The sequence below is a fragment of the Lygodium microphyllum genome, chromosome 26 (assembly GCF_053477565.2).
Source record: "Lygodium microphyllum isolate KBCC chromosome 26, Lygodium_microphyllum_v1.1.10, whole genome shotgun sequence".
Taxonomy (NCBI): domain Eukaryota; kingdom Viridiplantae; phylum Streptophyta; class Polypodiopsida; order Schizaeales; family Lygodiaceae; genus Lygodium; species Lygodium microphyllum.
In genome coordinates this window covers 65,134,636-65,150,995 of record NC_141160.1, presented here as the reverse complement: position 1 = coordinate 65,150,995, position 16,360 = coordinate 65,134,636, and the positions used below count along the sequence as shown (strand labels likewise).

At 39.1% G+C, this 16,360-nt stretch overlaps 1 protein-coding gene and 1 long non-coding RNA gene across 14 annotated transcripts; both read left to right on the top strand.

The window, feature by feature from the left end:
• Positions 1-7,284: 7,284 nt before the first annotated feature.
• LOC148013346 (uncharacterized) lies at positions 7,285-10,398 on the top strand. Of its 7 annotated transcripts, none has more exons than XR_015688854.1 (5): positions 7,285-8,747; positions 8,847-9,077; positions 9,268-9,454; positions 9,999-10,175; positions 10,275-10,398. It is a non-coding gene; the product is annotated as an uncharacterized LOC148013346 (long non-coding RNA). The 7 variants fall into 7 exon arrangements; XR_015688849.1 differs by having other exon boundaries at positions 9,265-9,454; XR_015688852.1 differs by having other exon boundaries at positions 7,288-8,747; positions 8,921-9,077; positions 9,265-9,454.
• Positions 10,399-11,228: 830 nt separating this feature from the next.
• LOC148013345 (uncharacterized) lies at positions 11,229-13,246 on the top strand. 7 transcript variants are annotated; one of them, XR_015688871.1, is made up of 10 exons: positions 11,229-11,289; positions 11,380-11,457; positions 11,549-11,630; positions 11,739-11,801; positions 11,888-11,950; positions 12,036-12,182; positions 12,247-12,303; positions 12,404-12,452; positions 12,563-12,622; positions 12,878-12,918. XR_015688871.1 is itself a non-coding variant. In XM_087668088.1 (10 exons), the coding sequence occupies exons 3-10, from the start codon at positions 11,559-11,561 to the stop codon at positions 12,899-12,901; spliced, it is 564 nt and encodes a 187-aa protein (XP_087524214.1). In that variant the 5' UTR covers positions 11,229-11,289; positions 11,380-11,457; positions 11,549-11,558; the 3' UTR covers positions 12,902-13,033. The 7 variants fall into 7 exon arrangements, 6 of the variants coding, with proteins under 6 accessions (XP_087524214.1, XP_087524210.1, XP_087524215.1 ...); XM_087668088.1 differs by having other exon boundaries at positions 12,404-12,481; positions 12,878-13,033; XM_087668084.1 differs by lacking the exon at positions 12,563-12,622 and having other exon boundaries at positions 12,878-13,246.
• Positions 13,247-16,360: the final 3,114 nt, after the last annotated feature.

Below are 16,360 nucleotides of genomic sequence, written 5' to 3'. Positions count from 1 at the left end.
TTTATATTGTAAAGTCTGTTCAACGTTCCATTGCATTGGGACAAGCTTTGGGATGGCGAGGAGCCTTAGTGTGCACTTGGATTCGTGAAGTACACATCATTTCCGTTTTTGGCCCTATGATTCATGTAGCATTCCTTAGATATATTTCTCATCCGCTATATAAACTCACATTTTGTGATATTTATAGATACATTTTTATACTTTTTATGGGCTCTCCTCTCTATGGTTCCTGGGAGGTGGCAGGGCAGTAGGCTACTATGCTACCAAATTTTTTTTCCCTCTGCAATCGATGCTATTCACATTGTCACTATTTGAGTTGGTATATGCATCCAAAATCGTCGTTATTTGCATCGCAAATTGTGAGCAATCTTTGGAGACATATATACCAATGCTTTTAATGGCGACGGGGGCAAGTTTTTTTTGTGAATATGTGTGTCACTTTAAATGTCTATTTGTGGCCTGCATCTTATAGTGAGTGAGATATCTTTGAAAGCTTTGTGAATCCACAAATTACACAATGCATGATTAGTGGCATTGGACAACATTGCTAGTGCATCTATTCGTGATCAAAGCCCATAAGATTGCTAGTGGAAAATAAGATATTGGTTTGCTTATTTTGAACATTACTGAATTCGGGAATTGACACATTGAAATGGTGAACATATTCTTCTACGCGACTCAAACTTGCTATAGCGGCTAATCGTTGATGTGAATGAGAAAATGCAAATATACGTTAACATACAAATACATGAGTACCTACGCGTACATACGTTATATGCTATATGGTTGCCGACCACCAGAATACTTTCAACCGACCTCTGGTCCTTTGTATGTGTCTCTAAAGTACCACAGGCATTTAATTGAGACATGCCTAAGAAGATTTATAAATGCAGCCCTCAGCTAATTGAAAAATGTACAGTCAATCATCATCGTCGTCGTCCTCATCATCTACGAGTTTACAAGCTAACTCTACGTTCGTGCTGATCTAGTCGCCAAGCACATGCATGGGCGGCTAGTTTCCAGTCTGCATTCGGCCTCGTATCAATATGACTACGGCTGGCGCTGCTGCGGCGGCGTATATAATGCACAACAAGGTGAGAAGGCATGCGCGATGCAAGGTGTGCGAGAGAAAGTTCCCATCGTACCAGGCATTGGGGGGCCACGCAAGGATTCACAGCAACCCCGGGGGCGATACGGCATGCCGCGTCTGCAGGCGACAGTTCGTGACACATCTTGCCCTTCTGACGCACCTGAGGGTGCATCGTCCGGCCCGCCCTAAACAGACGAAGACTAGTGCAGCACGGCCGGCAAGATTGTCGACGGCCACCAAGCTTCATCGGCTTTCGCGTCCATCTCATCCAGCATTACCAGATAACCAAGTGAATCGTCGCAATGCCGAGGCTGACGTTAGTCGTAGCAATTACCGTTGGAGCCCTATCGATGGCTTGCAGGAAAGAGAACGTGGACGTCGCTCTGAGACTGGACAGCCCCGTCACCAGCCTGATCGTATTAATGGAGTTGTAATTAAGAAAAAGGCAAGATTAGCTTCGCCAACACGTTATCCAATGGTGTCAGCTGCAGGAAAACGCAAGATGGTCAATGCGCTGTTACTCGAGAATTGGGCTTTTACTTCCCGTGCTAATGTTGTCGTTGATGTCAAGAATCGGAAAGTGATCACGCAGGCATCTTCTCATCAGATCACCTCACATTCAAAGCCTGCACAAGGAACTTTCAATCGTTCCCCACATAGGCAATTTGGTGAAATATAGGAAATTCTCCAATATTTACTATGTAGACAAGTACGTATTCCCCATCTATAACTAGGAAATTGCATTCCCTACATCTTATAATAGGGAATATAGAGCATTCTCTACATTCCTTTGAAAGTCCCTACATTCCCTACATCTTATAATAGGGAATATAGAGCATTCCCCACATTCCTTTGAAAATCCCTACATAAGGAATTACAAGGATGTGATTCCCTACTTTTATGTAATAGGGAATTAAAGGTACAATGAGGATAAGATAAAGATGATGTTTATCACAATTCTCTATTTCTCAATTCAAGTTGATACTGATGGTTTCGAGAAGGTAAGGACAAAGGTGATGATGACTATCACGGTGGTGATGAGGATAAGAAAAATGAAAACGACGAGGAACATATATTTCAATTGCAATTTGAGGCAGCTCCAATTGACGAGAGAAAGGAAAGGCTTTTGTAAAGATTATTCAACCTTTGTTTTAATTTCATCCACGAGTCCCCCCCTTCACACCCAAAGAGACACATGTGTGGACAAAACACAAGATATTACAATTCCACAATGCTCCATGCCAACCATTATCCCCTCCATTCCCATGCAAGAATTCGAGCTTATTTTCTTATAATCACATTTACAATATATGTCATTTCTAGAAATGCCAAGTGATTAAGAGATTATTGTGCAACCATAGCATGTGCCTCTTGTGCTAGTACTCGAGCTTGTAGAAAGTGAATGTGCCTTTGCTACAACTTATACAACACTAAAATTTCTAGCTTTGGGTATACAACACCTAGCCAAACTTGTTGGCCCCACACCTAGTCCACATACTCGACTAAGGTGACTAGATCAATCTTATTTTTACTTTACTAATATTTAGTATTTTATTTATTTTATTTCTATGTTTAACTTTCATTCAGGCCCCATTCCTAGACCACATGGGTAGCTATGATGGGTATACAAGAAAGGCTTGGTAAACTAAAATTAATCATGAGAATTTAAATACATTATAGTTGTATTTATAACATTAACACCCAATGCATGTAGTGTGATATGAACATAATGTGGTTGGATGCATCTACATCATCAATACTTTCTCATTTCTCATCCTCTTGCTTGATGATTTGCTTCCATTGTTTGTTCTTGTTCTCTCCTACTTGATTGTCTTTCTTCAACATCAGAATCTCTATAGACTTACATGTCCTCAATGTGCAAGTGTGTCCGACACTAGTAGCATGTGCCATCACTTTCCATTACACACCTTGCAGTCTTTTCACTCTCACATGGTATACACCTTTCAAGCACGTCACATGATATTGGAAGATACTTTCAAAAACACATCACGGAAGGTTGTTATACATTACAAGATTGGTATGCATACACACACAAAAACACACACACACACACAAGGCATTTCATTGCACTACTGTAAAAAACAATCTAATAGTAACTAAAAAGGTTGCGTTTTTTGGTATTTTGCCACTTTGACTTCATTTTTCCTAGGTTTATTTTGGAATATGTGTTGTACAGATATAATACAACAAAATCTTTGCTTATGTATGTTAAATCAAACCACCTAGTACATTATTCCATTATAGCCCCATAGAGAGAGAGAGAGAGAGAGAGAGAGAGAGAGAGAGAGAGAGAGCACAAAGTTGTTACCCTTAAGACTTCATTTTTCCTAGGTTTATTTGGGAATATGTGTTGTACAGATATATAATACAACAAAATCTTTGTTCGTGTATGACAATGGGATATGGACTAGCCCTGGAGTAGGTGTTTAAAGCATCATACCAACCATATAGAGAATCCTCATCCCAATCTATAGTAGCATAAATGATGGAATAGGAAGAAATATATGTGATGCCTCTATTATCCCTATTGTCTAGAAATATGCTTTCCAAATGTGTCCAAGTATTGTTGATTCACAAAAGTCTCCCAAAAGCAATAGCACGGTGAAATAAATTTTTGAGTGATGGCTACCTAAATTTCTTGCATGTATACGTGTAATATATCATCGTCCTCTTTGCAACAATAATAGCATGGGAGAGGTCAATTGTAAACAAAATTGGTATGGTTTCATGTAGACTTATGCAAGTTACCTCTTGCTTAAGCGTGATGCACCTCAATTCAATGACACCAAAGGGAATCCCCACGTTCTCTCAAAATTCTTGACATGAGAGAAAGTAAAAATGTTAGCTCTTGAGCTTGGAGGGAGCCTAAAGAAATCGGGTCACCGTTCGTGGACCTGGGGCGAATGAAAAGAAACCAAGCCAAATGTGCTTCATGAATTGGACCGAGACTTGTACACCTCTACGATCATAAACAAGTGAGGGCTCATAGAGATCGGCGAGCGTGTAAAGAAGCGGGCAAAGCCATGTTACGATCTCTTTGTGTTTAGACCGTCTGAAACTCGTAGGTCCCGGCGAGGACAAAGAAATTGGAGCTCGTGGATGCTAGCGAGCGATACAAATAAGTGGGAAAAGCCAGGTCGTGTCTCCAAAGTCGAGCTACTGTGTTGGTATGGCTGGAATGGCGGAGCAGGTGCCAAAGGAAATGCAACTTCCTAAGGGCGAGTGGTTATGTGGTCCACTATAAAATAACACTTACCCTGTGTGGGGACCCTTTTGGATGCCTAGCTACTGAGATGTATGGATCGTGATGGTGGATGTGTGTAATGCTTGAAAACCTAGAGCGAGCTAAAAGAAGTCGGGCCCGTGGATCACTCGCTCTCCCTCCATCTTGACCAAGCCGTGCACAGAGCCATAAGTGAGGAGTCAAGTGGACTGGATCGAGTAGTGGGGGCCCCCTCACAACACCAAGCCATGCAGTACGTCACGAGCAACTACACCAAAATCTGACGCTCATGATACGGTAGCGTCTCCGTTGTGTTCTTAGTGAACATGATTGTGCATCAATGATGATGTGGATATGCATTAACATGTATTTTTGTGCATGTGGTAATTTGATGTGTCTATGTATGTTTATGGATTTGGTTACCTTGTGATTTTGAGTTTAATTTTATACATGCGTGAAGAAGTGCTATGAAAACACATGCTTTCTCTGTGTGTGTGTGTGTGTGTGTGTGTGTGTACTAGGCGCTCCACGCCTAGCTCCTAGTGCTTCGAGCCAGGAGAGAGAGAGAGAGGGGGGTGACACGTGGTGATAAGGGGGGTGCACAACAAACTCTAGACCCACTTACTATATAGAAAGTTCACACTATAACTAGGAAGAATAGCAACCAAAATAGGAAGAATGTAGAATTTTCTAGTTATAACTAGATAATTTTGTCATCACGAACCTCTTCTAACTAGTAAATCCCTTTTTCTAAATAGTATCTAGAAAGTTGAAGCCTTATCTAGTAACATTATCTAGTAAGTTATTGTATATCTAGTAACAATATCAACATAACTAGGAAATTATTTTTTTCACTAGTCATAACTAGCAAGTACTATCATCTAGCTAGGAAATTATGGATAGTCTTTCAAGTTAACGTAGACTCACGATTTTGCTAGGTAAAAATAGTAAATAAATATTAGTTTATTTGAAATTTACATTTGTATATTACTCACTTATGAGCTAAGATTTCGATTCCACACTTATAGCTATACTCACTAGTTTGTGTAGCCTATGCTTAGTCTAGCCTATCCATAGCTTATATATAGCCTAGCTTATACATTAGGCATAGGATAAGCACATGCTAGGTTAGGCATTGGCTCGATAATATAAAGTAGGAACATTATATGCTATGCATAAGAATACAACTTATGTCTAGCATTTTCTAGGCACAAGGTAACCATAGAATAGGATAGGGTTGTGTTAGGCATTGGCTCCTAGCATATGCTTACCCTATGTCTAAACTCTTCCTAGAATATGCTTAGCCTATGTATACACATAGGATTGGCTTATAGTATGCCTAGTATTTTCCTAACTTGTCATACGTGTACCCTATGCCTAACCCTTGTGTATTTATGTTAGACATACCTATGTCTAGCCACTCTATAGCCTCTATCAGTTTGTCTGTATGAGGAGCCTATGCATATACCTTGCCTATATAACTAATCCAATCTAAACCTAAGCCTAAGCTTAAGCTCTACCTTACTACAAGCCTAGCCCTAACACTAACCTTTAATGTAGTATAAGCCTAGTATATATTGAGTATATATTACACCACATACTTCATAGATTATCTTAAGGGACTGAGAATTAGCAAGATTAGTTGAAGAAGTTGATCTCTCACTTGTGCACAAGTAACTAGCTTATTGACGAGTGGAGTGTTGTTCCCATTGCATCGAGTAGCATTTTTCTCACTTGGCTATAGGTTGAGGTGTACATGGCATCTCCCCTATATCATAAGTACCTACATGAGTCTCATCTTGCAACATATCTACAAGCTATCAATATTGTATGGGTATATATTTGCATCAACCATGGCTATGCACGAACATTCACCACATTGGTTAGTACCCTTGAACCACACTGTCTTTTCCCTCTTCATCATGCGGACCACACATTGCCTTTTTCACCCAACCACTTAAGCACCTTAGTCCACTCAACTACTATGTAGATAGGCCACATGATTGTTTAGCCACATTGGAGAACTCGATCACTTGAAGCACATCGTCCTAACTACTTGGAGCACTTTGGCCACATGTTTAATTGGGCAAAAATTCAAGCACACTCTTCCACGTGCATATACTCAATCACATAGTCACGTAGTTGCACAATCATGCACCTTATTTCAACTCACTTTACCTTTCCTATGTCTCTTACCCTTGATCACGAGGCACCCTTTGACCACATTGAGAACTTCATTTTTTAATGACAATTTAGCACTAATACATAGTAGAGTAGAGATTGATGCAATTTCTAGCATTTCTCACAAAGCATTGACATAAATTACTTATTTTTTGGAGCCATCCCCATAGGAATCGACTTGATAATGCATATGGTCATTTGGTAGCAAGGGAGTAGCAAAGAAAGGGCATTGATTGCTATAAGGATTGTGCATTTCAGGGTTGAATAGATGGGCACTAATTGTGTAGGATGGTAAAACATCGACTTAGTGTTGATTGCTATGGCATGAAACAAATTGGGAACAGGGTTAAGGACTTGAATTTAGGCTTATGTGTGAGTTAATTTAGCAAAAGATGAGGAGGAACCTACTCGCAAGCAGCCGAGGAGTTGGTCTGTGCAGCGGCGCACCTGTGCACTTGTTGACATGTATGCAAAGTGTGTCCTTCTAGTAGAGGCACAATTGTTATTTAATCAACTGAAAAATTGAGATCTGCTGTCAGGGACTGCAATGATTTCAGGGTACATGGCAACTAGTAAACATATCATTGCTCCTAAACTGTACGTGAGAATGCTTCAATAGGGTATAATGCCTGACAATTACCTATTCTCATCCATTTTAAAGGCATGTGGGAGCATTCAGAAAGGAGAATGGGGTACAACGATACATAATCAAGTTGTCAAAATTGGACTAGATCAATATGTCATCATTGGAATTGCCATTATTGACATGTATGTGAGCTTCTGATACCTTGCAGGGAACGGCTTTTCAGGCCTCCCTTTGCCTCTGCCTCAGAACGGCTTCCCCAAGTGCCTTACGCCTATCTGGTTCTGTCTCCGTTTCTTTCTCTCTCGCGTTCCGTGAAACCTTATCACTGCTAATTTCTGTTTGCCCACAAGGAAGCGAGGTAATGCGTGAAACATTACTAGTGGAGCGACATCAAGGAATACCGCTGGACAATAGACATTAGACAGATGTGTGGCAAAGAGAGCGAGGAAGGGGCGGGAGGACGCCGTTTTGTCGCGTGTCTGTCTTTCTATCAGGATGCCTCCTACAAGCAAGCCTTGTTTCTTCCGCGGCTCCCTGCATATTCCATCGCGATCCCGCCTCCCCCCTTTCTTATTACAGCTCCCATGGCCGCTATTTTCTCTGCCATAAGCTCCTGTCCATCCCTGAAACCCTACCCCTGGGCTTTTGCTCTTCTCTGCTGATTTTGGTCGCTGCGAATGGCTGATCTCAACCTTGTGTCCGGTCCCTTCTGGGACGAGACCCGCCCCAAGAAACGTCCGCGCCCTGGCTGGGATGTTCCATGTCCCTTCTTCTCCGATGAGGCCGCCGCTCACTTGCAGCTGCTGCAGATCGCATCCCAACTTCTGTCGGCTCACAATGCAGCCCAGAATGGGGTTCTTGCAAATCAGAACGCTCTGAGACTTGGCCTTCCTCCAGTGTCACATCCTGCTGCTCACAAGAAGGAATTGCCGCCTAGGCATGCTGCTGATGCACAGGTCTCTTCCATGGCTTGAATCACTAAAACATAGGCTGTGGACCTTATACTCCAGAAGCGTTGCCACACAAGCTTCTATACAGGATGTGGAACAATCCAAAAAGAAGGCAACGAATAGGCAGCACTAGCAACCACATGAAGTCTTAGTTTTGATTGCTGCAAAGAAGAAGCAGTTGGAGTCTGAGGCAGCAGGGTTCAGTAGTAGTGGAAAATCCAAGGAGCAGTGGGAGGAAATAGAAGCATTTTGTCAGAATAATGGAATTGGAAGGAATGCACAGCAATGCAGGGATAAATGGCAGAGGCTCTGACGGGTATACTCAAAGGTTGATGACTGGAAAAAAAAAAATGGTCTCCTGACAAATTGAGTTTTTGGCAGATGAAGTTGGATGAAAGGAAGGCAGAAGGTTTGCAATTTGGTCTTGACCAAGAGACATTTGATGTTTTGAAGGAACTCCACAGCAATGTATATGGAACAAAACCTGGAGTTGAAGAGCTCAAAATTTTACTCCAGGTATTTTGGAGCATGGGGATAAGGAAATTGATGGACATGCTTTTGAAGAGTTAGAGGATACTGTTTTGAGTGAGAAAGATCATGGTACTTCTAAGGACAGAATAAAAACAATAAATGTAGAAGAAACTTGCAATGGACAACTTGATAGCTTTCATGCCTGATTGCAAGCAGCTAATATTGGTAAGTTTAAGGTGGCATTTAGAATTGTATATATGCTGACCTTGGCTTCTTTACTATGGTTTTTTCACTTGGTGCTGCTAATTTATTGTTTTCAAATAGGTTAGTGGAGACAGTTGTGTGTTTGTTTGGAGGCTTCCTAATCTTCTGACCAAGATGATGCAGAAATGCTGCAGTTTACAATCTGAATTGCAAACATCCAATCCATCCATACTACTTACTGAATCAAAAGGACAACTAAACAATACTTTTTCAATCCCCATGAGATGTGACAAGTTTCAGACACACGAATTGGATGCTTCTGGTATTGTTGTCACTATTGAACCTCAGCTTGTAAGTAATACAACTCCTGCATTCAAGTTCATTGTGTCTGGGTTGCCTCATTGGGCATAGGCCAAGGTTGTAGAGACCATTTTGGAAATAAGATTTAAGTTTTGTTCTTTTGAATCAAGATGGGTGGAGGTAATATGTCCTTTTATTTACTTTTTGTTCTCTATAACTTGATTATGTTGAATTACAGCAGAGCATGATAGAATGACTCAAGCTTGATGCAGAAGATAGCATCGTAGAAGACAAGGCTTTTGATGAATCCATAGAAATCACGGGATCAGAATCTCCCCGGATGAGCTGCAAAACGTTTCATTGGAAAAGCTCGAAGAAGTTGGTCAAGATTTTGCTTTTGGATACGTATACTTTGCATTATGTGCTATGTAAGTTCCTTTCACTTCTAACTAGCTTGAAGTTGACTTGATGGTTTGTGCAATCCATTTTTTGTGTGAGTATAATTATGTGTATTGCTTCTTTAATTATGTAGGGACTAATTGTAAGTCATCTAGGAGACCCAATTCAGTACTAATATGGATTTGAAGAACATTCTCTGATCATAGATGTTCCACAAGGTAATCCTTTATTGTTGGGAATGGTGCTTTGTTGTTAGGAATGGTAGTTGTGCATTATGCACCTCCCCATATCCACAAGTGCATCATACTCTATCCTTTGACTGGTCATGTGGGAAATCTCCCTTAGCACATTGTACCACCCTTCCTTGTTACTTATAGGCACAAATTCCACTCATGTGCTTATGAGTCACCTCCTTCCTTGAAGGACACAGGGAGTGGAAAACAATCACCTTATATTTAGACCTAGTCCCACCCTCCCTGATTGATAAATGTCAAGTTTGGATCAATTTTTGGTTGCATGAAAGTGTATCTTCCATGGGCTATTTTTTTTCCCATTTTGGGTTGTTTGGGGCAGATCTAAACTTTGGAAAGTGAGAATAGAGGATCAAGATTGGAAGGATTGGTGGCTATGTGTGTCCATGAAAAAGCAATGGCAAGTACTCAAAACAAAAGCAATTGCAATTGACAATAAAAAAAAGATTGTACCTACCATATGGTGTTCGCATGAGCATGAGGCAACAATGTTATAACGGTATGTTTATTGAAGTCTTTTGTTTTGTATTGCTTAATGTAATTTACATTTTCAAACATGCATTGCAAACACTTTCTTATTATTACCATGCCTATGTAGGTTTGCCATGTCGACTTCTAATCTAGAGATGATGGCTCTTTTGAAAAAAATGATGAGTGAGGATCTCAAACTACTTGGGCTTGTGGATTCAGTTGTGGAAGAAGTGAAAGGTAACTAACTCTAATAACTAAATTTATACCTAATTTTATTACTAATTCATGTGTTCTAATCCAAGTGCTAAGAAATTAAGTGATTTAGTTATTTCTTAGCACTTAATTTCTTAGCACTTGGATTAGAAAGAACAACAAAAGGTGGGAAAAGAGGTAATGTAAGAAAGGGAGATCAGGAGGTTACTTGCGATAATGTTTCTTCTAGTCAAGATGCAAGTACCAACTTTAAGGATAAAAAACTTGTACAAATTTGGTGACCCAAATTGATACAAAATATCTAATTATTTTCTTTTGTGTTATTGAAAATTTTCATAACCTTGTATTATCGTGAGCTTTGGTTAACTCTATGTATATATAGGTAAACAAGTTACTAAAGATGACAGAAGAGACAATGCAAGAAAGGAAGACATTGAGATTGCTTGCCTTAACACTTCTTCAAGCCAAGAATCAGGTATTACCAGCTTTCTTATGTTGATAATGAGTCATTTTTTGAAATGGTTATACTAACTAATGATATTTGATCACTTGAGTATCAATAGGAGTGATACGCATACCATCATATGATGATATCTATCGGCCACCCATGTTGAAATTTAGAGAAGAGGGTAGACTTTATGGAAAAAAGCTCTTGGCTAAATACTTTAAAAGTCAACACACTGTCATGCTCGAAAATTATCATCGAGTACATAGGTGGTTTGAATCCTTAAACCCAAATGATCTACGTTATAAAAATGCGGATAAAGAGTATATCATGAAAGTCATATCAGAGAATCACCATGAGATTTTACCATTGAAGTTTACTGGATGTGAGTACATATGGAGAGAGAATGACATATATGACTGGGTGGAAGGGTACAAAGCAAGATGAAAGAAAGTATTTGAAGAAAAAAGATCTTTTAAAGAAGGTAAGTTGATTGCTACTTTTTTTTATTGGCTTTCTTAATATTTGAGGTGTAGATTTTTAGTTATTGAACTATTAATCTTATGACATATAGAGAGAATTATCCGCATCTCTTGGAGTGGATGATATAGATAAGCTTCAAAATGTATCAAATGACATAACATCATCAATGGTAAGATGATATGTTTTATAAGTTTGATATCATAAGTGTAGGATTTGTTCTTTTTCTCCCATACTCATTTAGGGGTGTCTATTGATGGCAGAGTGAACCATATGTTGCTACTATTGATTCTATTCAACTTGATGTATACATTCCTAGCATGGATGATATTTCAAATGAACAAGGTTTGGAAAAGGTATCTTATAATCTTATATGTTTATCATTTTTGTACTTGATTCCATATATTTTGGAGACATTTGATGTATACACATGATCTTATTTTGTTGATGTAGCCTCTTGAAGAAAGTAGCTCCTTTGAAGGACAACAATACAAGCAAACATATTTATCATTGCAGGTAATGCTTTTAAGCTCATATGTAATAACTTTCTTTGAGAATGTCTCTTATACAGATACTTATACATTAACTTTCATTTCCCATAGATGAATATGTTTGTGGAGGAAGAAAAGAGCTTTGAAGAATTTCAATGTTATACATCCGATGAGGTTCTTTGCTTTATATTAAATTTAAGATTGACCATATGATTTATGTTCTTAACAGTATCTTATCCTTTACATGCTTAAAATGTAGGATGTTGAAAATGAAGATGAGACACTTGATATGGAAAATTGTGCCAGCTTTTCAAAGTTATTGTCACATGGTTTAGACAAAATAATGTACTCAACTAAACGTCAAGAAACTATGGAACAAAGTATCCATAGTTCAAGAAATGATAAGGTATGTAATTTTTTTTCTATATAAATGTTTTTAATGTGATTACTAATTTTAGTTTTGAATGTAGGCTAATCCAGATGATGACATTAATGAAACATCTCGAAAAAGTCAAAGAAAGAGGAAGGTATTTGATATATGTTTGTGAGAGAACAATAGCATCATAGTTTAGTGAATAACTAAAGGTATGATTTATTACATAACTATTTATTTTACGTATTGACTAGCCAAGTGAGGAGATGAAGGATCTTTTGCAACAAAGGAGCGTGAAACGAGGTACCAATATCAACAAAAAAGAACCAAAGGTGCTAGATGTAAATGTTTATATTTTTGTCTATGTCATACATGAAAAGCATAATCTAATTTTTTTATTTTATTTGAATTAGGAATTTAAATATCTCCCAAACCAAGGCATTGAGATTAACATTTCAAATGATACTCAAAGGGTAACTTTATTGTTAATTTATATTTTAATTAGATATATATAATTGTAGTCATGTAGTTCAATTTGTAGCTTTGAGATTAACATTTCAAATGATGTTTAAAGGGTAGCTTTATAATTGATATATATATATATAATAGTCATGTAGTTAAATTTATGGCTTTTTATATTATAATTCGTGTCATTTAATTATCTATACATAGTATAATAAGTTACTTATTCTCTTTTTGTTATTCAATGCATGTTAATATGATAAAAGAGAACATGGAAACCATACTTTTGAAGTATCTTGGTGTGTCTACAATTCATGATATGTACTTTTCTTTAAAGAGTACATACATGAATCTCAAAAAGATTGAAGCTAGCTTTCGAGTTTTGATTAAGGATACAAAGAAGCCAACAAGTGATGATATGATTAAGGAGATTATTTCTTGGCTACTAGGAAATGGCAAAGTTGTATTAAACAAAAATAGAAATGTGCTTAGTCTAGATGATGTGGAAGTTTTAGCATAACTTTTACTTTGAGTTAAGAATTTATTGCTTTTCAACATATTGGAGATTTGAGGGATTACTCAAACATTTATTACTTTGCAACATATTGGAGATTTAAGGGATAAAACAATCAAGACACACATGTTGCTTAATTAGTTTTTAGTTCTACGCTCCTTTAAAAGTATTTTGATTTTTCTTTTGGTTGCTAAAAGTAGATGTTGATGTCTTAATTTGTTTAATCTATTTTGATCATTAGATGTATATTATTGATCCTTACTTAGAAATGATGACATTCTCTATTTAATTTTCTAGTTAAAAATTTATTGTGTAATTTCTTATTTGATATTAGCATGTCTAAGAGTAAGGGCAAAGTAGATAAAGTGAAGGAAAAAAGAGAATTCCCACGGAATTCCCTAGTTGAAAGTACATATAAGTAGGGAATGTAAAAAATAGGAAAAATGAGAGATTTCCTAGTGAGAGTACCTAGGGAATCACCTCTAGAAAATTTTTCCTATATATGGAATATTTCCTATATAGGAATTATTCCCTACATAGAAAATTTTGTATTTTTCTATATAGGAAATATTTCCTACATAGGAAAGGTCTTATGTGATTCCCTACTTATTCTCACTAGGAAATGTCCCATTTTTCCTAGTTTTTACTTTCCCTACTTATATGTATTTTCAACTAGGGAATTCCATGGGGAATTCTCTTTTTTTCCTATATGGGGATCGATTGAAAGTTCCTTGTGCTGGTTACCATCATCAGCCAAAGAAGCAAGTCGTGACTCCCATGGTTCCAATAAAAAAGCGCAAGTAACTTGTCACCGGCCACACAATCAGAGCAAACGCAATGACGAGTTTATCTTCCACCACAAAGCATAATCTTTGTGACCGCATCAACTCCTGCAATGCTCAAACTGCACTGAAGGGCGAGCAAAAAGGGAAAACTGTGACAGCAATGAGGTCAAAAAGGGTCATCAGCAGGGCCATTAGCTCTTGCTCGCTGAGTTCGCACAGCAACAGATCGCAGCATTGGCTAAGTTCACACAGCAACAGATCACAGCACTTGAGATTTGATGTTAAAGAACTTGTCAAAAGCAGCAGCAGCAGCAGGATGACGCATGATCATGAGAGTCCCAAAAAGCCTAAGTTTGTTGCAGATATCCGTCCATCATCTGAAACTCCCAATGACCATGAACATGTGCTACGGACAATGTCTTCCAGCTCAACGTCGTACAGTACAGAGATCAGCACCTGTTCTGTCTCGCAGCTCGGCTTCCTCCTTCCAGATCTCAAACTTCCTGCCACCTAGGAGGACGATGCCGAGATCAGCACCTGTTCTGTCTCGCAGCTCGGCTTCCTCCTTCCAGATCTCAAACTTCCTGCCACCTTGGAGGACGATGCCGAGGGGCCCGTTAAGAAAGATTTGCCAGGCTTTGTCATGCCTGATCTCAACCTTCCACCTACTGCTTTGGATTTTTATGATGGCAAGGAGCACATTATGGAGTCTTGGCCAAGTTTTGTCCTCCCAGATAACCTTCCTACTACTGTGGATAATGATGTTGAGGAGAATGGTGAGGAGGTTTTGCCAATTTTTCTCCTTCCTGATCTCAGCCTTCCTAGTAATTGTATTGCCTAATTAATGATGCGTATCAGCACATTAAGAGGCTGGTGAACCTTACTAGTAATGGCTGTGGTAGACACCTTCGATGGACCACATTCTATCTTGCAATGATCAATCTTGTTTGTCCTTTTGCAGATCAATGGCAATGAAACTTGGAATTTATCTTGAATACTTGGCAAATTCTAGCTCTCTATTGGTGTAATCTCTATGCGTTCTCTAAACATGCTTTTGTTTGTCTCTTTATGGTTATAGAGTTTCATTAGGGAGGGATACCCTTGGGCATCTTCACCACTTTCAGACGATTGATCCAGTTTGGTGGAACATTGCTATCCATATGTCTAATAAAGGTACATGTGGACTATTAATATTCTTTGTGACTTTACAATAACCGATAAATTGGAATAACGTAAACTTAAGGTATTGACTAAATCGGGTTAATAGGGTACGGCCCTAACCTAGGATCTAGGGTTAACAAATCAACCCTTGGAGATCTTGCCAAGTCGCAATTGATCCTGGATCGAGTGCTAGATGCATTCGGAAAGAAGAATTCACTCCTTAGCACTTGGCAAAAAATAACGACCAATGGAATTGTTTGTGCTTGTAACAATTTTAAGAGCACTGTTTTGCTTTGTTTGCTCAAGGAATTAAAGGATAAATGGATATCTAATGCTTCAAGTTGAAGGCCTGAAGGGAGAGGCAGCTTCAGTTACCCCGACTGCCTGCCTGACCCTAACCAAGGGGGTTGTTAACCGCGTCGGGAAGGTGGACCGAACCCGCCTTGAGAGGTCTCTCCGTTGAGCGCAACTTGGAGCACGAGGACGCTTGGGTGCTAGGGGGCATCTAGCCGTAAATCCCTCGCCTTCCGGGCCCTGCACAAGACGCTAACGTGACTCGGGATTGGATCTCGAGGCCCGCATACTAGTCTATGGGCGGAATCTTGGATTAGTAATCCCTCTGGATTACTGAATAGCCTTCGGACGGACTATGGACGGACTATGGATAAGCCTACGGGCTGGACTTTATGTATTTCAAAGATAAATATGATAACCTGTTGAAAAGGAACTTGTTAACATTATTTTTCTATGTCAAGTGCTATGATTACATGAAGGAACTAGTGCTTGATGGGTTAATTAAGGAAGCTGATTGAAACATGTCCAACTAAATGTATTAGGTAATTAAATAACTAAAACAACCTGAGGAAAGTGCGGAGGATGGGCCATGGGTCCGTCCTACGGATGGGTGGTCCCGGTTGTCTGGGAATTTTTCTCAAATCACGATGGACAGTAGGAAGATCGTTCAAAGGATACGAACATCAAGAGCGTTGACCTAAAGTCTAAGTTATAAATGATCTCAATTTACGCTGTTTTAGGGGAACCGAATGGGACTATGCCTTATGGCAGAGAGGTTGAGCTTCGCATCCCTCTCGTTTCCCATTCTCCTTGAACCAAGTGCAGCGTGAATCCGCTTTGGACCTGCATTTCTGCGTAAAGTAGTTCGCTCGGGTTCGACGTTAGTTGCCGTTAGGAAATGACCAATAGGAAAAACCCTAATTCAGGTCGGTCCTAAGTGGGAACGGTCGGATTACTTCCGCTACGTGGCAGACGCGGAATTAAGTCCTAGATTA

What these genes read in the sequence shown, in the direction of transcription:
- LOC148013345 (XM_087668084.1), top strand. Translation starts at nt 11,559, where the DNA reads ATGTTGCTACTATTGATTCTATTCAACTTGATGTATACATTCCTAGCA. An exon ending in AAACATATTTATCATTGCAG is followed by an intron (nt 11,802 to 11,887) that starts GTAATGCTTTTA and finishes CATTTCCCATAG; the next exon opens with ATGAATATGTTTGTGGAGGA. An exon ending in AATGTTATACATCCGATGAG is followed by an intron (nt 11,951 to 12,035) that starts GTTCTTTGCTTT and finishes CTTAAAATGTAG; the next exon opens with GATGTTGAAAATGAAGATGA.